Source organism: Schistocerca gregaria, chromosome 8, assembly GCF_023897955.1.
Source record: "Schistocerca gregaria isolate iqSchGreg1 chromosome 8, iqSchGreg1.2, whole genome shotgun sequence".
Classification (NCBI taxonomy): Eukaryota; Metazoa; Arthropoda; class Insecta; order Orthoptera; family Acrididae; genus Schistocerca; species Schistocerca gregaria.
The window spans coordinates 424227625-424251702 of record NC_064927.1 but is presented as its reverse complement, the minus strand read 5'-3'; the positions used below and the strand labels follow the sequence as shown (position 1 = coordinate 424251702).

At 41.3% G+C, this 24078-nt stretch overlaps 1 protein-coding gene across 2 annotated transcripts in view; it reads right to left on the bottom strand.

The window, feature by feature from the left end:
- LOC126284225 (transmembrane emp24 domain-containing protein 2) overlaps positions 1 to 24054 on the bottom strand; it is a 38485-nt gene extending 14431 nt beyond the window's left edge. The window contains exons 1-3 of one of the 2 annotated variants that reach the window (XM_049982999.1): positions 22504 to 24054; positions 22155 to 22406; positions 21822 to 22070 (exon numbers count right to left, since the gene is read on the bottom strand). In XM_049982999.1, the coding sequence (XP_049838956.1) occupies positions 21822 to 22070; positions 22155 to 22293 (388 nt within the window). In that variant the 5' untranslated portion in view covers positions 22294 to 22406; positions 22504 to 24054. The remainder of the gene's footprint in view (positions 1 to 21821; positions 22071 to 22154; positions 22407 to 22503) is intronic. The other variant, XM_049983000.1, reaches the window with a different exon arrangement.
- Between the last annotated feature and the right edge of the window lie 24 nt (positions 24055 to 24078).

Here is a 24078-nt window from a genome sequence, read left to right as displayed (position 1 = left end):
ACACCTAAGGCCTCATCCTTAACAGTTTTGTTCCTTACGAATGAACTGCAAAATTTTGCTCCAGTGGAAAGTGTGCAATGATACACCGAAACAAAGAGCACTGTTTTCCAAAGAATTTGGTTAATAAATCCTAGATAGGAAGCTAGAGACAGGAAAGTTGAACATCGCTGGTTGATCAAATCAGATATTTATCATCAAAATGACCTAGAAACAGTCTAAGAAGACAATGCCGAACAGAAACAAGGAGTGGATAAAGGACTGATGCTTATTTAAATAGTCTTCACAGCATTAGAAAAAGATGTAAATAATGAACTACAGGAAGTTTGAAATGAAATTAAAAAGTTATGATCATGGGCATACCTAAAAAAAAATTAAAAATATGTTTAGAAGTCTTTGTCTCCTCTCTTCCACTTCTGACTGGCCTGCCTTCCCTTCTTTAATGTTATCCAATCTATCCCTCACTCCCTCCTCCAACAGGGAGGACTGAGCAAGGCAGCACAGTGGTTAGCTCACTAGACTGGCATTCAGGAGAACAACGGTTCAAACCCATGTCCGGCCAGCCTGATTTAGGTTCCCTGTGATATCCCTAAATTACTTCAGGCAAATGCAAGGATGGTTGCTGTGAAAGGGCAAGGCTGACTTGCTTCCCCATCCTCCCCTAATCTGATGCGCCCAATGACCCTGATCTTTAACATAGGCAGAGGTCTTTGACATAAGCCAGTGAGGTCAATGACTGAATACCAAATAATGGTTGTGGTAACAAATAGATCTGTAGTACAAAGTCTACTTTCATTCTATATTTAACACACTTTTCACAACAAATAGTGGAAATTGAGGGGTAAATTAAAAAAAAAATATCTGTACTACATAACTGACAAATACCCAGTGATTATTTTGATACATAAAAAGCAGACCTATACATGTTGCATATCCATACACTGACTGGAAAAATGTTCTGGCATTGTGGGACGGGGGAATCTTGGCGACAGCTAAATAATTCTTACACTTATTTTTAACAGTAGCTTGACAGGATAAACTGACTTCTTTGCATCTCTATTATTTTTTTGTAATGTAGTTGTTATGATGGACTGTTTTGTAGCACTATGGGACTTAACATCTGAGGTTGGTTGGTTGGTTTGTGGTATTAAAGGGACCAGACTGTTATGGCCATCAGTCCCTTTTCCCAAAACTTCAAACACCCACACAGAATAAAAACGAACAATGGACATGACAACAGATGACAAAGGACAAGAATGACGCAGACAGAGACCAGACAAAAGGAATTAGAATCATACAGAGTGTGATGGTGGTTGGCCAAACACAGAGACAAAAAAGGAAAAGCCAACCACCTAGAAACACACTAAATAATAACCCAGTCTAAAATCGTAGACCAAAGTCCAGACTCAAAACAAAGAAATGACAAACACTTAGATTAACGCAAACGTCTGCCTGAGCACAGCTAAAAAGGGACACTCCAACAAAATGTGGACCACCGTCAAAATGGATCCGCAGCGACACAGAGGTGGGTCCTCACGGTGCAGTAAGTGGCCGTGCATCATCTAGATGTGCCCAATGCACAGCCGGCAGAGGACAACAGACTCCTTGCAAGATACCTGCAAGGAGGAGCGCCACGTACCGGTAGCCTCCTTGATGGCCCGAAGTTTGTTTTGTGAAGGTAGGGCGCACCATTCAGTGTCCGAAAGTTCAAAAACTTTGCGGCGTAAAAACAGCTTGCAAATCTGTCTCCAGGAGCCCAATGTCCAGAGATGGTTTACTGGTGGCCTGTTTGGCCAGGCGGTCAACATGTTCATTGCCCGGTATCCCAACATGGTCTGGGGTCCACACAAAGGCCACAGAGTGGCCACAACAGGAAAGAGTACGGAGGGACTCATGGATAGCCATCACCTGACGAGAGCAGGTAAACACTGGTCGATAGCTCGGAAACCACTCAGGGAGTTGCTACAGATAGCGAAGGACTCACCTGAGCATGAGCGGACATACTCTAGGGCGCGAAAGATGGCAACCAGCTCAGCAGTGAAAACACTGCAGCTAGCCGGCAATGAGAGTTGTTCGTAATGGTCCCCTGGAGTGAGAGCATAACCGACACGACCAACAACCATTGAACCGTCAGTGTAAACAACGTCAGAGCCCTCATACGTGGCAAGTATGGAAAGAAAGCGGCGATGGAAGGCCTCAGGAGGGACTGAGTCCTTCAGGCCCTGTGCCAATTCAAGCCAAAGGCATGGGCAGGGCACACATCACGGCCATGTAGGCAGAGGGGCCCTGGAAAGGAGGTGGAAGAGGGAAAACCCCAATCCCGGAGAGAAGCTCTCTGAATAGGACCGCGATCGTACAACCCAACCTGGCCCGACGTTCTGGGAGATGGACGACCAACTGAGGGAACAGGAGACGATAATTAGAATGAACGGGAACGCTACAAACGTGTGTAGCATAAGCAGCCAGTAAACGTTGGCACCGTAACCGCAGTGGAGGGACACCTGGGTCCACAAGGATGCTGTTCACAGGGCTGGTCCGGAAAGCTCCAGTGGCAAGTCAGATCCCGCTGTGAAGGATGGGGTCCAGCACCCACAATGCAGAAGGGGATGCTGAACCATACACTAGGCTCCCATAATCCAGACGGGACTGAATTACAGCCTGGCAGAGCCGCAAGAGGGTAGATCGGTCGGCTCCCCAGCTGGTGTGGCTCAAGCATCGCAGAGCATTAAGATGCAGCCAACACATATGTTTAAGCTGCCAAATATGAGGGAGCTAAGTCAACCAGGCATCAAAAACTGATGTGTTTCCACCACAGCAAAAAGTTCGCCGTCAAGATAAAGCTGTGGCTCAGGGTGAACAACGCGTCGCCGGCAGAAATGCATACCACAGGTCTTGGCAGCCGAAAACTGGAAGCCATGTGCTACAGCCCAAGACTGCGTCTTGCGGATAGCGCCCTGACATTCAGCAGCTGCAATGAAGCTACAGTAGAGGCAGAAGTCGTCAGCATACAAGGAAGCTGAGACAGACGTTCCCACCTCCACAGCGAGCCCATTAACTGCAATTAATAACAGGCAGACACTTAAGATAGATCCCTGTGGCACCCCGTTCTCCTGAACCCGGGGGGGAACTATAGGAGGCCGCAACTTGCACGCAGAAGGTACGATGAGACAGAAAATTTTGTATGAAAATCGGCAGCGGACCCCAAAGACCCCAACCATGAAGCACAGAGAAGATGTGATGTCGCCACGTATCGTATGTGTTCCGCATGTCAAAAAAGGCAGCGACAAGGTGCTGATGACGGGCTCACCAGATTGTCAGCGGCAGAACGGCCCTTACGGAACCCACGCTGAGAACGGAGCCAGAAGGCCCCGAGACTCGAGTACCCAACTCAACCGCCGGCTCTCCATGCGTTCAAGCAACTTGCAAAGAATGCTGATGAGGCTAAAGGGGTGGTAGCTGTCCACCTCCAATGGTTTCTTGCCAGGTTTCATAACGGGGATAACAAAGCTTTCCTGCCATTGCGACGGAAACTCACCCTTGACCCAGATACGGTTGTAAAGGTCAAGGAAGCGTCGCTGGCAGTGCACTGAGAGGTGTTTGAGCATCTGAAAGTGAATGTGATCTGGCCCGGGAGCTGTATCAGGGCAAGCGGCTAGGGCACTTTGGAATTCCCACTCACTGAATGGAACATTGTAGGGTTCAGGATGACGCATGTGAAATGAAAGGCTCCGACGTTCCAATCGCTCTTTAATAGAGTGGAAGGCCAGTGGGTAATTCACAGAAGCAGAACTGAGAGCAAAATGGTCTGCTAAGCAGTTTGCAATTATGTCAGAGTCAGTACAAACTGCCCCTTTCAGTGACGGCGCAGGGACACCCATAGCCATAGAGTAGCCGAATCTTGGACCATACCTGCAATGGAGAGGTACGGAGGCCAATGGTGGAGACATACCATTCCCAGCACTCCTGCTTGTGTTGGCGAATGAGGCGGAGGGCCTGTGCACGGAGCCGTTAAAGGCGATGAGGTGTGCTAATAAGGGATGTCGCTTGTGATGCTGGAGTGCCCACCTGCGATCTCTCATCCCCTCAGCAATGTCAGGCGACCACCGAGGCAAGGTCCTCTGCCGAGGGGACCCAGAAGAACAGGGAATAGCACATTCTGTGGCATTAATTATGCCGGTGGTGACAGAGTGAAACACCACTTCAATGGCGTCACTGGACAGAGGCTCAATAGCGACAATGGAGGAGAACAAGTGCCAGTCAGCCTTATTCATAGCCCATCTGCAGGTGCGCCCAGACGAATGACGCTGTGGCAGTGACAGAAAGATCAGAAAGTGGCCACTACTGCACAAGTCGTCGTGCACCCTCCATTGGACACATGGTAAGAGGCTAGGGCTGAAAATCGAAAGGTCGATTGCCGAGTACCTGCCATGCGCCACACTGAAATGTGTGAAGGCACCATCATTTAAAAGGGAAAGGTCGAACTGTGCCAAAACATGCTCAACGATGGCGCCTCGGCCTGTTGCCACTGATCCACCCCACAGAGGGTTATGGCTGTTGAAGTCGCCCAGTAACAGAAAATGGGGCAGCATTTGGACTATCAGTGCAGCCAGGACATGCTGCAGTACATCACCATCCTGTGGAAGATACAGACTGCAGACAGTAACAGCCTGTGGCATCCACACCCAAACAGCGACAGCCTCTAAAGGTATTTATAGAGTGACAGACTCGCTGTGAAGGGAGTGAAGGACGTAGATGCAGACACCACCAGATACCCTTTCATAAGCTGCCCGGTTCCTACAATAACCCCGATAGCCACGGAGGGCGGGGGTTCGCATTTCCGGAAACAAAGTTTCTTGAAGAGCAATGCAGAGGAAAGGGTGAAGGCTGAGAAGTTGTCAGAGCTCAGCAAGATGGTGGAAGAAACCGCTGCAGTTCCACTGGAGGATGATACTGTCCATGGCTGAGAAAGGCGTGAAGGGACTGTGGAGGCAGATTACGCCGCTGGGATCCGTACCAGATAGGGTTGATAGAAGAGAGAGAGAAGATCCAACGGAGAGCAGCGCGCTTCATTACAGGATCATTTAGTTATCGCAAAAGCATTACAGAGATGATGGATAAACTCCAGTGGAAGACTCTGCAGGGGAGACACTAAGTAGCTCGGTATGGGCTTTTGTTGAAGTTTAGAGAACATACCTTCACCGAGGAGTCAAGCAGTATATTGCTCCCTCCTATGTATATCTAGCGAAGAGACAATGGGGATAAAATCAGAGAGATTACGAACAATACGAAACTGGAATAGAAGGGAGAACCGATAGAGGTCCTCAAGGTACCCTCCGCCACACACCGTCAGAAGGCTTGCGGAGTATGGATGTAGATGGGTTACCTGCTGCCACCGATTAAACACCTGTGCAAGTGCTATCCATTGTGTCTGAGGGACCGGGGAGATCGAGGTCCTCAGTGGACGGCAAGATCTCTACCTCTTGCTCAGATGCGAAGCTCGCAGGTTGTGGTGGGGTGGGTGCTACCGCAAGTACCTTGGACTTAAAAGTCTTTCACTTGGACTTCTCTTGCTGCTCCTTGGGTTTCACCGGCTGGGAGGCCTCACCGATTCAGTCTCAGGGACGGAGGAGGATTGCGAAGCCCTATGACCAGCTGCTTGTGGGAACTTATGCCACTGTCACGCGTCATCCTTCCCACTTGTGAAAGCCTGGGCAGGGAGGGACCCTCGGGACCCCTTGCAAGCGAGAGTAGCAGAAGAAGTTGGATGCTTCTCCGGCTTAGAAGTGGGGAAGGGTGGAGGAGTGTTGCTCCCGAGGTAGGTGGCGCAGGAGCAACAGGGTGGGTAGTGCCCCGCCACGGGCAAGGGGGCCTGTGGAGTTGTGCAATCTGGCTGGAAGTCGCTGAAATGAAGGCGTCATTCTCACAGGATGTAGTCGGTCATATTTCCTCTTAGCCTCAGTATAGGTCAGTCGGTCCAGGGTCTCATACTCCATGACTTTTCACTCTTTCTGTAAGATCCTGCAGTCTGGAGAGCAAGGTGAATGATGCTCTCCACAGTTTACACAGATGGGAGGCGGGAACATGGAGTATTGAGACTTGACGGGCGTCCGCAATCTCAACATGTGAGGCTGGAAGTACAGCAGGAAGACATATGCCCAAACTTCCAGCACTTGAAGCACGCCATCGGGGAGGGATATAGGGCTTGACATCACACTGGTAGACCATCACCTTGACCTTCTCCAGTAATGTATCACCCTCGAAGGCCAAGATGACGGCACCATTAGCTACCTGATTATCCTTCGGAACCCAATGAACGCGCCGGATGAAATTAACACCTTGACGCTCTTAGTTGGCGTGCAGCTTGTCATCAGACTGCAGAAGTAGGTCCCTATGCAAAATAATACCCTGGACCATATTTAAACTCTTATAGAGTGTGATGGTAATGGGACATCCCCCAATTTGTCACAAGCAAGTAACCACCATGACTGGGCAGAGGATGCTGTTTTTATCAAAACGGTCTCAGAGCGCATTTTGGATAAGCCCTCCACCTCCCCAAGCTTGTCTTCTAAATGCTCTATGAAGAACTGAGGCTTTGTGGGCACGAAAGACTCCCCATCAGCTCTCGTACAAACAAGGATATGGGGCGAATAACTGTCACTGCCATCCTGAGACTTACCCTCCTCCCACGGTGTGGCCAGGTAGGGGAACGTTTTCAGATCGTATTTCTGAGCATTAAATTGAGCCCGAGAATGCTCGGGAGTCCCGATGACCCAGGGAGATAGGCATCTAATCCTTGGAATACGTGGGGAGTTAACGGCGCAGGCATCAGCAGAGCGATCCCTGTGTTGTCAGGAGGCTACAACCAACAGGGTACATGGCGGCTCCACCACAACAGACTGGCTACCATGCTGGATATTCGGTGACAAGTAGTCCATGTTCGTCGTCAGTGCAGAAAGCAGCACTGCACATTGCATGGTGGAAAATGAACACAGGAACATATCCATGCCCAAGAGATGGAGAGCGGGCAGGACTGCAAGGCAACGACCAATAAGCTGGCAAAAGGTCTCAACGCAAGTTGGACACAATGCACCAAGTAAGGCACCCTCCCCAATCAACTCACTCTCCAGAAGAACTTTGAGATATAGAAGTCAAACCCGACAGGGGACCAGCACAAAAGGGCCTAAATGTTTGAGACTCGTTTTAGTCGCCTCTTACAACAGGCAGGAATACTGCGGGCCTATTCCTACAATCGAACCCACAGGGGGCTAACATCTGAGGTCATCAGTCCCCTAGAACTTAGGACTACTTGAACCTAACTAACCTAAGGACATCACACACATCCATGAATGAGGCAGGATTCTAACCTGCGACCAGAGAGGTCGCACGGTTCCAGACTGTAGCGCCTAGAACCGCTGGGCCACACCGCCCGGCTGTTTTGTAGTGTAACGCGAGGTAGATGCTGAAGGGTGACAATCTGATTGTGAGTTGCTAAAACCAAAGAATGTAGATGGGTCAGGCCGTGATATTGTTTGCCACAAGTACTGAAATTCATAAACCATTTATTCGCCATAAAACTTTGTGCTATTTTGTTCAGAAAAACTATGTAGTTTCATATGCTATAGTCATTTTCCTCTTTAAAAATTATTTGTGTGATTTTTTCTCATATATTTAGAAAAAAATAAAAAAAATTCTGTTACGGAAGGACATTTCATTTTTATTATTTGTATGACACACATTGATGATCCTATGACAAAATCTATGTACGCACTTAAGTTAGCTTAACAGGAATACATTGGTTTTAAAAGAAGGAATTTCATATGTTTATCTAAGACATAAAATTTTCCCCAAAATTGTAAATGTCCTTCCGTAACAAATTGTTGACACAATTTCAATATAAAATATAATGAAGAGTTAAAACACAATTTTCTTTTCATTAACTTCCTAATATAAGTGTATTATTATGTCTTCAGTACCATAAATCCACATGAAACATGACTATTTAATAAATATTTATTTTGTGAAACTTTTTACGGAAGGACATTTTTTGTTACAGAAGGACATTTGTTATAAATGCCTATTTGAGTTTCCCTCTAAAAATGAAACCAGCCACTCACAGCATGTCTTTACCTGGCTAGCCAATGAAACAATTCTATCAGATGTTTTCCCTCCAGTTCTCTCTCTCTCTCTCTCTCTCTCTCTCTCTCTCTCTCTCTCTCTCCCTCTCTCTCTCTCTCTCTCTCTCTCTCTCTATTGTTGTATAGGTTTCAAGTGGCTGTTCATGTTGGAAGTGTAAATCTGCTGGTTATAAAGGTTATAAGCTATTTAAAAGTAAGTATTAGTTTAATGTAAACAAAGTTTGTTTATTTATGCATAAGTCTGAAACATTTTTTTGAATAAGCCTGATTATTTCAAAAGCACGAGTGAACAATATAAGCTATAATTCCATGTGCTATATAAGCTAGTGTGTCAAATATTTACATGCTGAGGCATCTTGTTAATATTGTTGGTATTTATCTGACAACTTCCAAATATTTTTTTAATTATTAACAGTGAAGGAACATCATAGCCTACTAGGCGACACTTATGTGCAACACTTTCAAAAACCATGTAAAAAGAATTTCTCAATTTTTGGCTTTGTAGTTTTTAATTTATACTCTAAACAAACATGGCATATCTCCTTTGAGCTGAGCATATTTCGCTCTTTCAGCTTGCAAATAAAATGTAATGTACATCAATGGCTTACTATGAAATTTTTGGAAATGTAATGTAAATTCAATTGCTTCTTTGGTTCAGTTACAGACTTAACAAGTTTCTTGAATATATGTGCAGGTGTGATGACCAAAACTGGTGCCGAGCATGCTAAGGGATGCAGAAACGAAAAATGAATGATCCAGGAACAGCAGAAGTGTATCATCAAAATGATCGTGAGAGAAAGAAAGCAAAATGACAGAACTTAATAGCTGAGGGAAAGATACGTCATTTACGAAAATATAAAAAAAGAAAAGATGCAATGTGTCCTTGCTCGTCAAACCTGTCCAAATCCAACATTAAAAATGTCACCTAGCACGTTACGTAAAGCTACCGCTAGGATCAAGAGTTGTCTCCCAAAATCACCTTCCAAGCATCCCGAAGTTCTTGGAAAACCTGTCAAATCCTTTTCACATCAAAAACTTAATAATTTAATGATATGAATATAATAGAGGGAAACATTCCACGTGGGAAAAATATAGCTAGAAACAAAGATGATGTGACTTACCAAACAAAAGCGCTGGCAGGTCGATAGACACACAAACAAACACTAACATACACACAAAATTCTAGTTTTCTCGACCAACGGTTGCTTCTTCAGGAAAGAGGGAAGGAGAGGGAAAGACGAAAGGATGTGGGTTTTAAGGGAGAGGGTAAGTCTTTCCACTCCCGGGATTGGAATGACTCCTTACACTCTCCCTTAAAACCCACATCCTTTCGTCTTTCCCTCTTTCCTGAAGAAGCAACAGTTGGTTGCAAAAGCTAGAATTTTGTGTGTACGTTTGTGTGTCTATCGACCTGCCAGCGCTTTTGTTTGGTAAGTCACATCATCTTTGTTTCTAGATAAATTTAATAATTTCTTTGATGTTGCTGGCTTTACTGCTAGGAATGTAAAACTAAAACAATCCATTTTTGAAAGAAAAAAAAGAAGGGATTCTGTGCCAAATCAAACAATAAAGAAGGTGAACCTTCTTGACAGAGTTTCGAACTCGGGACCTTTGCCTCTCGCGGGCAAGTGCTCTACCATCTGAGCTACCCAAGCATGACTCCAGCCCATCCTCACAGCTTTACTTCTGACAGAACCTCGTCTCCTACCTTCCAAACTTTGCTGAAGCTCTCCTGCGAACCTTTCAGAACTAAAAGAAAGGATATTGCAGAGACATGGCTTAGCCACAGCCTGGGGCATGTTTCCAGAATGAGATTTTCTCTCTGCAGCAGAGTGTGTGTTGATATGAAAAACGGCAAATTAAAACTGTGTGCCAGACCGAGACAGGAATTGTGAAGAGTGTGGCACTTCAAAATTTTGACAGCTATTTTGAAGGGTTACATTTAAAGGAAAGAATAACTTTTTATAAATGGTGTCTAGAAGGAGGTCGTACAAAGAAACAAGAAATGCAAACAAAGTTGTCAGAAGCAAAGGTACAACTTTATTTACAATTACAGACTTTGACTAGGCACATTTACAATGCACGTAAGCAGCACTCCAAGTTGCTGCTTGTTAAAACGTGTCCTTCCCGAAACAGACATTGTTGTACTAGAGGATTTCTCACAAAACTTTTCAATAAAACATCAATCTGAGATCATGCAGACTCACTGGTGTTCACCCAGGGTGACTATTTTTACAGCCATTTTGTATTACAAGTGTCCTGAACTGAAGCATATAAACTGCTGTGTTGTATCTGATTCTTTAGAACATAGTACAGACAGTAACCACGCTTTCAATCAGGCAATTTTAGCACATCTCAAAACAAAAGTCGGGTTTCCAATTTCACTTGTCCATTACTTTAGTGATGGAGCTGCACATCAATTCAAAAGCCGATTCTCTGTTTGTGATCTTTTTCATGACGAAGATTTTGGTGTAATAGCTGATCAAAGTTACTTCGAAACAGCTCATGGAAAGGGTCCACATGATGGCATCAGAGGAGAACTGAAGACTCATTTTTTGTTCCATACTCCAGAAAAAAATAGTAGTAAATAATGCAGAAGAATTTGCAACATCTGCAAAAGATCTTGCCAAAAGTATTATTGTGATTTACGTTCCAGAGTCAAGAATTGAAGAAGTAAAGAAAATGTTGGAAACCCGATGGAATAACTGGGAATAACTGTTTGCCTATAAGTGGCCTTCGAAAATATCATTTTGCACAACCCTCTTCTGATAAACAAAGTCACACTTTTGAAAAATTCTGTTTTTTTTTGGGCAGCATAGTAGTGGAAGGACCTACAAACTTATTCAGACTGCAAATGTCTTCAATCAGCAGCAGAACCAAGTAGTTCATAGCAAGTTAACAAATGATTCAGTCTTGTCTAATGGGTCATTTCTACTTTCCAAAGTGATACAGCTGTTGTATACAGGTATGCATGCATTATTCAGAAGTTTCATGCTGATAAAGATATTTACAAAGTGATGGGGATGAAATCAACAGACAATACTAAAAACACATTTAAAATTGCCCACAATAATGTCTTTAATGTTTCTCCTGCTGACATAATTTCTGTGTTGTGAACCGCACTTTAATGGTAGTTCTGAAAGACAGACTTCTAAAATTTTCAGATCCTGTTGGTGTTTATGAACAATAACTAAATGAAAGTTTTTTTTTTCCTGGTACTTTCTTAAAAAACAAAAGAAGAAATATCTCAGCAACATTACTCATGCTTTCTTAAGCAAGTAGTAATGCCTAAGTACATAATTTTTCGATTATTTTGAAGTTTATAAACCATTTTCCAGTGTTACTTTATTAAATGTAAAGGGTACTTTCTCAGAACAGTGTTTTTAATTAAGTATGTACAAAGTCTATATTTTACTAACAATAATTTAACTTTCCTATGCTACATAATTTTAATTTCAGTAATAAATTAATATGTAACTTGTATGATAGCATTTATAGTTACAAAATTCAATAAATAACAATTTATTTTATGTTAAAAGTTAAACTTGTATAGCTTGGAAAAAATGTCCTTCCGTAACACTGTAGCTACTCACTTTCTTGGACGCAGCATTTAATGTAAGAGCTAAAAAAAAATCTATTATGCCCTATCTATATACTAAACATATGCAGTTAACCAATTAAAAAATTTACTAAGTGAAACAAACATCAGAGCAGGAATTAATCTTTACATTCAAGTATCGAAAAAGCTTGCTTTTTCTTGTCCTTCCGTAATGCTCCGTAAAATAATTAATACTGAAAATACAGAAACATAATATTACTATTTAAATGCATAAAAAATTCCTGTTGCTTTTAACAGTTTGCAGAATATGTGTTGTGCCCTAGTTTTCCATTTCTAATTAAAGTTTTTTTACACAGATTTCACAAAAAAAGTGTCCTTCCGTGACAAAAAAATAGCACGGCCTGATCCGGATACAAAATCTTAGTTGAGATGAAATACTTATATGTAGTGTAGCCCAAGGCCTATGCTGGACTGAAAGCTGACAGGCTGGTTGGGAATTGGCAAAGTAGTTGTCAAAGGATTAAGTTAATCCCTTTGACAGATTATGTACCAGAAACAATAAATCAGAAATTATTACTACTGAATTTTGTGACTCCGGTAAGGTTTTTGATTGTGTGAACTGTGATATCCTTATGCGAAAGTGAAAATAATAGCAGACAAAGAAGGTTCATGATTTTTATCCCATCCAAATGATGAAAATTGAAGTATATTAGTTCATGTCAATTACATTCCAATGGCAAACTGAATTTGAAGTAAGACTGGCAGTTTTGGTCTTCTGTTGGTTCTGATCTACACAAATGATTTTCCATTTCTAGTTTCAGAAGATGAAAAGTTTGTTCTTCATATGCAGATAATACAACCACAGGAATAAAACATAGTACTAATCCCTTTACAAAGACAGCAGCTAATATAGTATCTGAAACCAATTACAGACAGTTCAATACCAATGGATCATCAATTAATTTTGACAGGACTCAGTAAATATAATTCAGTACTTCTCCGAAAGCTATAACAATACACTGAAGCACCAAAGAAACTGGTATTGGCATGTGTATTCAAATACAGATATATAAACAGGGAGAATAAGGCACTGCGGTCGGCAGCGCCTAGATAAGACAAGTGTCCAGCCCAGTTGTTAGATTTGTTACTGTTGCTACAAAGGCAAGTTATCAAGATTTAAGTAAGTTTGAACATGGTGCTATAGTCGGCGCTCAAGCGATCGGGCATAGCACCTCCAAGGTAGCGATGACGTGGGGATTTTCCTCTATGATCATTTCACAAGTGGATTGTGAATATAAGGAATCCGGTAAAACATCAACTCTCCGACATTGCTGCAGCCAGAAAAATATCCTGCAAGAATGGGACCAACAATGACTGAAGAGAATCATTCAACATGACAGAAGTGCAAGCCTTCCGCAAATTGTTGCAGATTTCAATGCTGGGCCATCAACAGCATGTGAACCATTTAATGAAACATCATCAATATGGGTTTTCAGAACCAAAGGCCCACTCGTGTACCCTTGATGACTGCATGACACAAAGCTTTATATCTCACCTGAGCCCATCAACACTGACTTTAGACAACTAATGACTGGAAACGTGACGCTGGTAGGACGAGTCTCATTTCAGATTGTATCAAGCAGATGGATGTGAACAGGTATGGAGACAACCTCATGAATCTGTGGACCCTGCACGTCAGCAGCAGACCGTTCAAGCTGGTGGAGGCTCTGTAATGGTGTGGGGCATTTGCAGCTGGAATGATATGGGACCCCCCCATACGTCTAGATACGACTGATGGGTGCCAAGTACGTAAGCATCCTGTCTGTTCACTAGCATCCATTCATGTCCATTGGGCATTCCGACAGACTTGGGCAATTCCAGCAGGACAGTGTGATGCCCCACACATGCAGATTTGCTACAGAGTGACTCCAGGAACACTCTTCCAAGTTTAAACACTTCTGCTGGCCACGAAACTCCCCAGACATGAACATTATCGAGCACATCTGGGATGCCTTGCAACATGGTGTTCAGAACAGATCTCCAGCCCTTCGTACTCTTACGGATTTATGGAGAGCCTTGCAGGATTCATGGTCTCAGTTCCCTCCAGCACACACTTCACACATTAGTTGAGTACATGCCACGACCTGTCCGAGTGCTTGAAAAGGCTCTACACGATATTAGGCAGGTGTACAAGTTTCTTTGGCTCTTCAGTGTTGATTTCTCCAACAATAAAATACAAGAACTAGAAAGTGTTACTGTTTGGGCATTACAGATAGGTCACATACTTATTTGGAAAAACCCAATGTCTAGAACCAATGAAGCAACTCTATCGTCTGCCTTCATAGCCCAGTGGTATGCACGTGTCTGCTACAGTGAGGACTCAGCTTCAGTTCCTGCTATTGTCAGAGATTTTTCCTTGGTGGGAGGACTGATACAGGGTGTGCTCAGCCTTGTGAGGCCAACTGATGAGCTACTTGAATGAGAAGTGGAGACTCAGAGGTCCATATCACACCCAATAACACCACTGGTAGAGGAAGACACAGTGGTTGGTCAATTCTGATAGGTCATCAGGGCCAGAGTGTGGAATTTTGCTGTTATTGGTTCAGCAATGTTTCAGGTAAGCACAATTACTGTCATATGTAATTTAAAATTGAAGAAATTGGTTCATTTAGCATATTTACATGTAATTTATAAGTACTATTTTAACATTGGAAAATATAGGGCTTTCTGGAACTCCTTAAAAACTTGAATTATACAGGGTGAGTCACTAATTATTGCCACCAAGAATAACTCTGAAAATACAGTAGGAGCTGAAAAGTTTGTGGGACAAAAGTTGCATGGAACAATGGGGGCCATAATATGACGTTAGTTTTTTTGTTGCTTGGTGGGGTCGCTTCAGAGATATGAAGGCCAACTTCGCTTTTTTAAAGGGAATGCTATAGTTTGGTACTTATTTTCTGACAGCGGCTATCAAGACAAATCCAGTGACGTGTAACAGTAAGATCCTTTAAGGACAACCAAGGTCACAAAGGTGGCAAGAACATCCATTTACAGAAAGTGTTCAAAATGATTACCATTGGTATCAATGCAGTGCTCCATCTTCTTATCACAGATTGAGTGGTAATCCTTATCACATCGGCACTTATCAAAGCACATGCTATGACAATTATCTCTTGCATATCTTCCGGTGTAGTTGGAACATATTTATAAACAATGTCTTTTACAAATTCCCACAAGAAAAAAAATCCAGAGGCGTCAAGTCTGGGGAATGAGCCAGCCACGACAATTCTCCTCCATGTCCAATCCAAAGGTTTGGGAATTGTCTCTGCAACTTATTTCTAGCCATCAGCGAAAAATGTGCCGGACACCCATCATGCTGATACCACATTCTGTTCCTTGTTCCTAGAAGTATTATTTTCCAATAACGGACCTAATGTTTCTTGCAGGTATGTGATGTACTTTCTAGCATTAAGTTTTCCAATAGGGGCCTAGAATTATGTCCCCCAGAATCCCACACCAACATTCACCAAACACGGTTTTTGGTGTGCAACTTGCCGCAGCCAACATGGATTTTCAGTTGCCAAATAATGCATGTTATGTAAATTAACACTTTTATGGTGTGTGAATATAGTGTCATCAGTAAAATTAGTAAATGTGTTATCCCTCAGAATCAGAAGTTGAGCCCATCGGCTGGATTCAATGTGACACATACAGTCCGTACCAGTTAATTCTTGGTGGAGACCAACATGGTAAGGATGATACTTATGGCAATGCAGAACACAAACAACATTACTCTGGCTCATGCCACATTCCCTTGCAACCTGATACGAACACAAGGACCTCTAACCACACTGGCACACGTACCCCTGTTAGTAACTTTCCTTTACCAGACATGTTTCCAATGCATTAAAAATCTACTTGTTCTCAATTTACATGTTGTTGTTGTCTTTCGTCCTGAGACTGGTTTGATGCAACTCTCCATGCTACTCTATCCTGTGCAAGCTGCTTCATCTCCCAGTACCTACTGCATCCTACATCCTTCTGAATCTGCTTAGTGTAGTCATCTCTTGGTCTCCCTCTATGATTTTTACCCACCACACTGCCCTGCAATACTAAAATGGTGATCCCTTGATGCCTCAGAAAATGTCCTAGCAACCGATTGCTTATTCTGGTCAAGGTGTGCAACAAATTTCTCTTCTCCCCAATTCTATTCAATACCTCCTCATTAGTTACGTGATCTATCCACCTTATCTTCAGTATTCTTCTGTAGCACCACATTTCGAAAGCTTCTATTCTCTTCTTGTCCAAACTAGTTATCGTCCATGTTTCACTTCCATACATGGCTACACTCCAAACAAATACTTTCAGAAACGACTTCCTAATACATAAATCTATATTCGATGTTAACAAATTTCTCTTCTTCAGAAACGCTTTCCTTGCCAATGCCAGTCTGCATTTTATATCCTCTCTACTTCGACCATCATCAATTATTATGCTCCCCAAAAAGCAAAACTCCTTTACTACTTTAAGCTTCTAATTTCCAAATCTAATACCCTCAGCATCACCCAATTTAATTCGACTACATTCCATTATCCTCGTTTTGCTTTTGATGATGATAATCTTATATCCCCCTTTCAAGACACTGTCCATTCCGTTCATCTGCTCTTCCAGGTCCTTTGCTGTCTCTGACAGAATTAAAGTGTAAGCGGCGAACCTCAAAGTTTTTATTTCTTCTCCATGGATTTTAATTCCTACTCCAAATTTTTCTTTTGTTTCCTTCACTGCTTGCTCAGTATACAGATTGAATACTGCCACCTTCAGAATTTGAAAGAGAATATTCCAGTCAACTTTGTCAAAAGCTTTCACAAAGTCTACAAATGTCAGACACGTAGGTTTGCCTTTCCTTAATCTATTTTCTGAGGTAAGTCGTAGGGTCTGTATTGCCTCACGTATTCCAACATTTCTACAGAATCCAAACTGATCTTCCTCAAGGTCGGCTTCTACTAGTTTTTCCATTCATCTGTAAAGAACTCGCGTTACTATTTTGCAGGCATGGCTTATTAAACTGAGAGCTCGGTAATTTTCACATCTGTCAACACCTGCTTTCTTTGGGATTGGAATTATTATATTCTTCTTGAAGTCTGAGGGTATTTCACCTGTCTCATACATCTTGGTCACCAGATGGTAGAGTTTTGTCAGGACTGGCTCTCCCGAGGCCGTCAGTAGTTCCAACGGAATGTTGTCTACTCCGGGGGCCTTGTTTTGACTCAGGTCTTTCAGTGCTCTGTCAAACTCTACACGCAGTATCGTATCTCCCATTTCATCTTCATCTACATCCTCTTCCGTTTCCATAATATTGTCCTCAAGTACATCACCCTTGTACAGACCCTCTATATACTCCTTCCACCTTTCTGCTTTCTCTTCTTTGCTTAAAACTGGGTTTCCATCAGAGCTCTTGATATTCATACAAGTGGTTCTCTTTCCTCCAAAAGTCTCTTTGATTTTCCTGTAGGCAGTATCTATCTAACCTCTAGTGAGATATGCCTCTGCCTCTACCTCCCTACATTTGTCCCTGCTTAGCCATTTTGCACTTCCTGTCGACCTTATTTTTGAGACTCTGTATTCATATTTGCCTGCTTCATTTACTGCATTTTTATATTTTCTCCTTTCATCAATTAAATTCAATGCATCTTCTGTTACCCAAGGGTTTCTACTAGCCCTCGTCTTTTTATCTACTTGACGCACCCCTCAAAGCTACCCATTCTTCTTCTGTATTTCTTTCCCCCATTCCTGGCAATTGCTCCCTAATGTTCTCCATGAAGCTCTCTACAACATCTGGTTCTGCCAGTTTATTCAGATCCCATCTCCTTAAATTCCCACCTTTTTGCAGTTTCTTCAGTTTTTATCTATAGTTCATAACCAATAGATTCTGGTCAGAGTCCACATCTGCCCCTGGAAATGTCGTACAATTTAAAACCTGGTTCCTAAATCTCTGTTTTACCTTTATATAATCTATCTAAAACCTTCGAGTATCTCCCGGCCTCTTCCATGTATACAATCTTCTTTAATGATTCTTGAACAACGTGTTAGCTATGATTAAGTTGTGATCTGTGCAAAATTCTACCAGGTGGCTTCCTCTTTCACTTCTTACCCCCATTCCATATTCACCTACTACGTTTCCTTCTCTTCCTTTTCCTATTATCGAATTCAAGTCATCCATGACTATTAAAATTTCGTCTCCCTTCACTATCTTAATAATTTATTTTATCTCATCATACACTGCATCAATCTCTTACGCATCTGCGGAGCTAGTTGGCATATAAACTTGCACTACTGTGGTAGGCGTGGGCTACGTATCTATCTCGGCCACAATAATGCTTTCACTATGCTATTGTACTAACTTACCCACACTCCTATTTTTTTTTTTAATTCATTATTATACCTACTCTTGCATTATCCCTATTTGATTTTGTATTTATAACCTGGTATTCACCTGACCAGAAGTCTTGTTCCTCCTGCCACCGAACTTCACTATATGTAACTTTAACCTATCCATATCCCTTTTTCAATTTTCTAACCTACTTGCCCGATTAAGGGATCTGACATTCCACACTCCGATCCGTAGAACGCCAATTTTCTTTCTCCTGATAACGATGTCCTCCTGAGTCCGGATGGGGGACTATTTTACCTCCGGAATATTTTACCCAAAAAGATGCCATCATCATTTAACCACACAGTAAAGCTGCATGCCCTCGGGTAAAATTACGGCTGTAGTTTCCCCTTGCTTTCAGCTATTCACAGTACCAGCACAGAAAGGCCATTTTGGTAGATGTTACAAGGCCAGATCAGTCCATCATCCAGACTGTTGCCACTGCAACTACTGAAAAGGCTGCTGCCCCTCTTCAGGAACCACACGTTTGTCTGGACTCTCAACAGATACCTCCTCCGTTGAGCTTGCACCTGTGGTATGGATATCTGTATTGCTGATGCACACAAGCCTCTCCACCAATGGCAAGGTCCATGATTCAAGGGGGGCAGGGGGGGGGGGGGGGGGGAAGGGGCGGCAATTTATCATACACTTATTTAAAAGTACAACGAGTAAGGTGAGTATGTTGAGGATATGTTTCAGTGTAGAAGTCTCTAGCTCTCACTGAATTTCATTGGCATTCTCCATAAATGAGAAGCATACCAACTTGTTTTTCGCAGGAATACATCATTCACATTTTCTGGATTCGACGATACTAGTCTTAACGTTCTTATTAGTGTTGTATTGCGAAACTGTCGAATGGTGTTTACATGTTAATGGCAAGTTAGATGGATACGCGGTGAATATTTACTATTTGCACAATATATGAGAAAGAACTGTCAGAGCATGTACTTCGATAAGTGCTGATGTGATAAAGAATACCACTCATCCATGATAAGAAGATTGCAGCACTGCATTGATACCAATGATAATCACTTCGAACACCTTATGTAAAAGGACGATCATGTCACCTTCTTGACCTTCGTTGACTTTCAAAGACCTTACTGTTACACATGATTGGATTCGACTCGATGTCCGCTATCAGGAAATAAGTACCAAACTATAACATCCCGTTTAAAGAATCAAAGCTGACCTTCGTATCTCTGAAGCGACCCCACCTAGTAACAAAAAAACTTTTCAGCTACTATCATACTTTATGAGTTATTCTAGGTGGCAATAGTTAGTGACTCACCCTGTATTTTTAAGTAAGTCAAGTACTGCTGCTGTTGACTGGACCTTCTGAGGGAAATGGTAGGCACCATACAATTCTTTCAAAATAACTTAATAGTTGATCCTTCATTATGGACTATATCACTTAACCTAATACTGGTATTATAGATACATGGACCTGTTGAGTGACACTATTTGGAGTGCCTTTTCTAGTAAATTGACAATGTGCATGCTACTTTCAGGTAATCTTGAAATTCCCCAGCACCAAGGCATTTATTTATCACTTCTAACAGTGATTCAGCAATTTCACAAATTATAGTTTGTATCATACTCTTACAGGGCACACTGTAAACAACTGGGATTTTCTGAGAGTTTACATTTTTTTTACATCTTTTGGATACACTCTTCCACATTACTATGCTGCATTTATTTCCAAATTTCACAGCAACTGCAAGATTAATTCCCAAGTCAAGAATGCCATCGCATTCATTAAATTCACTGGACTTCACGAATTAGAGCATTAAGCTGCCCAACTGTCCTACCCTCATACACCATACTTGCATATTCTATGTTAGCTCCTGAGCTATTTATTTTCACTGTATTATAATAACAAGTCCAATATCATTGTAAAGTGTTCCATGTATAAATAACCAAATAAATAAGAGGTGGACTTTTTTCCTGTGTTTATTAACCAGTTCCCATGCCGCCTTGCAACGATTATAAGTTTCTTTAATAAATCCAGCAGCGTTTTCTTTTTTTTTTTATCTTTTCTTTCTGTATATCCTTTTGGCCTTTTCTTCAGTTGATGTATATAAGTCAACTGAAGAGCGAGATACTAACGCTAGCGAAGTCAAAAAAAGCGACATACAAAAAGCTTGTCCCCTATTCTTCAGTTGACCTAAAGAGGTCGCTTTCTCCATCTTTGCTAGACCTAGTACAAAATTTTTGTATTATTGGTCCTTTTGCCTTTGATAGTAACAATACCCACTGAGAAATATCTTAGTAATACTAGTACTAGTGAGAGAGAATGAAGCAAGAACTGTAAAATTTGTATCCCGTACTGCAGTCAAGATAGGTAAATCCATACATACTAATGAAAATCAAAAAGTGAAAGTTGTCCAGAATGAATAACAATTCTTTCAAAATATCTAAATCTCACTAAGAATGAAAACAAGTACAGAATGAAATGGAATGAACAATTAACTTATAATTAATACAAGCGACAAAAATCGAACCAATGTCTAGCCCCATCTTTTCAGAAAACAGTCATTTATTTCAGTTTACAATGATGACACCTTGCCACAGGAAATAACAGATTTTTTATCTACAACTCAAAAATAGAGACAATATCTTGTCAGTACATTTATTTGTGATAGCCAAAAAGTTTGTATGCTACAAGCAAGGGGAAAAAAAAGATAATATCTACGAGTAAACTATGACGTGATCAGTCAGAGCCAATGGGTAGTATCCCATTCTTCAGCTGACCTGTTCTCTGCATGCATGTTGATTTACAGTTGGATATCTATCGAGTTCTGGTGAAAAATTTTCATCAAACCTGACTTTAAGGGTCTGCAACATGCAACTTAATGTATCATTTGTTCCCAATTCTTTGAATATTTGTCAGCAATCAATAAAAGAACATATTTTTTTGAAAGATTTGAAGGTTTCCTTTGTAATAACCACACTTATAAACAAATAACATGTATTCCACCTGGGAATTTATTGTGCGGTCACTGGGTTTGTCTGCAGACTCATCATCACGGTACTGCAATCTGTAAGCCAAGCATGAATACTTACTTTGTAGTTCCAATTATTTTGGTTTTGACGTTAGTGTCAAGACAAGAACCTTCTTTTGTTGGTAGATAGATAGCCACAAATTCTCCATAACCCCTTCCAACTTCATAAAAGCTCTCTCTTTATCACTACTCTCCATGCAAGGCACATTGTAGGAACTAAAAGAACTTCTTGACAAAAGTAACTACTGAGAATCATTTAAGGGCCGACAGGATCGGAAACTCTTAATTCACAGCCTCAAAGCCTAACTATAAAGACGATTATATTTTTTAGATATTCATTCAAATCGTATTTCTCAAACAGCTGCTAATCTTTTCAAGCATATAAAACACTTTCTGCAAAATCGCAACATGTAAGGAAGAGGGCATAAGATAAGTCGTAGTAAGGCAGTTGAAAGTTTCACTGTGGTTGCAACTGGCTGGACTTACGTGTAAGTCCGGAAGGAAGGAAAGTTGGCAAATTTATCTTTCGAAATTTGCAAAGTGAAATCCAGTACACAGAATCATTAACCGCATTTATAACAGAACTGTACAAGACAGCTGTACAATGCGGTAAACAACAATTATTATTTCTGCCGGTGCATGGATAAATGAAAAGGCAAGACAGGTACTCTGAAGAGACAACTACTGAATATCCTCACCTCCCCCTTCAGATGCTGGAGCTTGATCCTTAGGTGCTTCTCCTATGTCCATGTTAAACATGACAACCTTAGGAGTCATTGTAGACATTTGATTACTAAAACAATACGTGTATACTCCACTCGTATGCGCCGAAAAAGTGTATTTTCCACTGGTTTCACGTTCACCTTGATAGATTATTCTGTTATCAGGTCCGATTATTTTAACATCAATATCAAGGAAACCTCCTTCAGCAATTTCAAACATCAGCCCTGAAAAAAGACAATAATGCTAAGCATGATCACTGCATAAGGAAGCATAATCACCTAGAAATCTGTTGCTGTCAAAACATTTACCCATTTTTGTTCCGGCTTCAACCTTGTCAAAGAAGCATTCTTCTGCATGGGCATCCACTGTTATGGAGTAAGAAACACATACTCGAAAACACACGGACATAAAAATAAACAATACATGAAACAACATTCTCACTCCCATTAGTCTCCTGTAAATACAGTACACGACGTATGTTTCCACGTAATGTAGCACGCGTAAAGACAAACCACTTGCGAGCTGATGGAACGCTCAAATCATGCAAGATGCTCGCATTTCTGTAAAAAAAAATATTTATTGAAACAGATTAAGAAAAAACTTTTGTTACTTCTTGCAGCTCCAAACTTATTATTTGTAAATATTATATTCGTTTACCGGTTCATCAACATATCTTTGCATTGATTCTGTAATTCCCTACCAGAGAGCGCAAATTAGAGGCGAAGCCCAATAGCGCCCTTTACAAAACGAAGTACTTTTCAGTTCCATTTCTTTTTCTGTAATGAACCTTACAGAATGATATTGTTCACTAATATGCTTCTATCGAATTAAGTAATCTTGAAGGACAAAAGTTTTCTTTGTTGAATAAACACTTAACTTACTACAGGGGTTTCCGCACAAGACTCAAATTTATTGCACCGCATACGATGTGTTGACAGTAATCATTTAGATACAAACATCAACAGAGAAATTAAAGTCAATATTTGGCTTAAAAATTCGAAATTAGCCATGTCAGTGCCATGACGCCGTCTACGCCGTGCGGCCTCAAGATACTGTGTAATAACTGCCAAGATGTTTTCTCTGTCTTTCTGCTTAAATGAATTTTTAAAAAAAAGAATTTCTTCATGAAATCCCCCATGGTTCACGGAGTTTGCATAATCTCCTCAAACCACGTTGTAACTTGTTGCATATAATGTAATTTGTACTACTGTATAATAACCGATATGCCTGAAATTACGATGTCTCATACAACAAGAGAGTTGTTAACGGGCAAATAAATTTATAGCAATTTGAACTACGGAAATAAATAGCAATGCTTGTTACATCACGAGAGCTTTCCAGCTACAACACTTGGATAGGAAGCTATGTGTCTGACAAACTACAACGGCATGTGGAACGACGATACATTTAATGATATACATTTTTAATAAATATTATATGACTGCACTACGCTATTTCTGCAGCTCTCTTAAACAGCCAACAAAATAAAAATTCCTCGTCTATAAAAAGAATCGATGACATCTGAATCAATCTTTCAGTGTGGAATATGCGAATGTTGTTCTTTACATCTCTTTCACGGCGATAGTCAAGGAAAAGCTGGATAACTATACGCGGAAAGGAGTACGTATAGCTAAGAAATCCATTTCCACACTGCACCGACAAAATTAACTGTACGGTAAAAAAGGACCCTGCCTCACTTACTTGACATTGAATTTTGCTAAAGATATGTGCTAAATGTATGGCAGTCTATATGCTGAAGTACTAAACCCAAAGCTAATACCAGCAGTAGATCTGGTTACGCCGAATCACAATGTGACACATCTGTAGAATATATTACCAGTTAGTAACATAATATAACATGGTACTCGAAATGGAGGTTTCGCCCTCCAATCGATTTACAAGCATCATGGTATGGAATGAGAAAAACATAGTTTCTAGCATTATTTTACATCTGTCGTGATCGGGATTTGAACCTACGATATTGCGGTCACATCACAATTCTCTCACATCTATGCGAGCTCGACTATTCTCAAAATTATTCCGTAACAGAATGTTTTAAATTTACATATACATATTTAATATTATTTCCATGATTTTAAACTTTATAATTATATAGATGTATTCTTTTATTTGACATGCATTTCGTAAATTTCAAACAAACTGGGACCTACAAAGTTCCTCATTTTCGTTCCCAAGCTTATGACGTAAATGGCGGAAGGACACATGGACGAC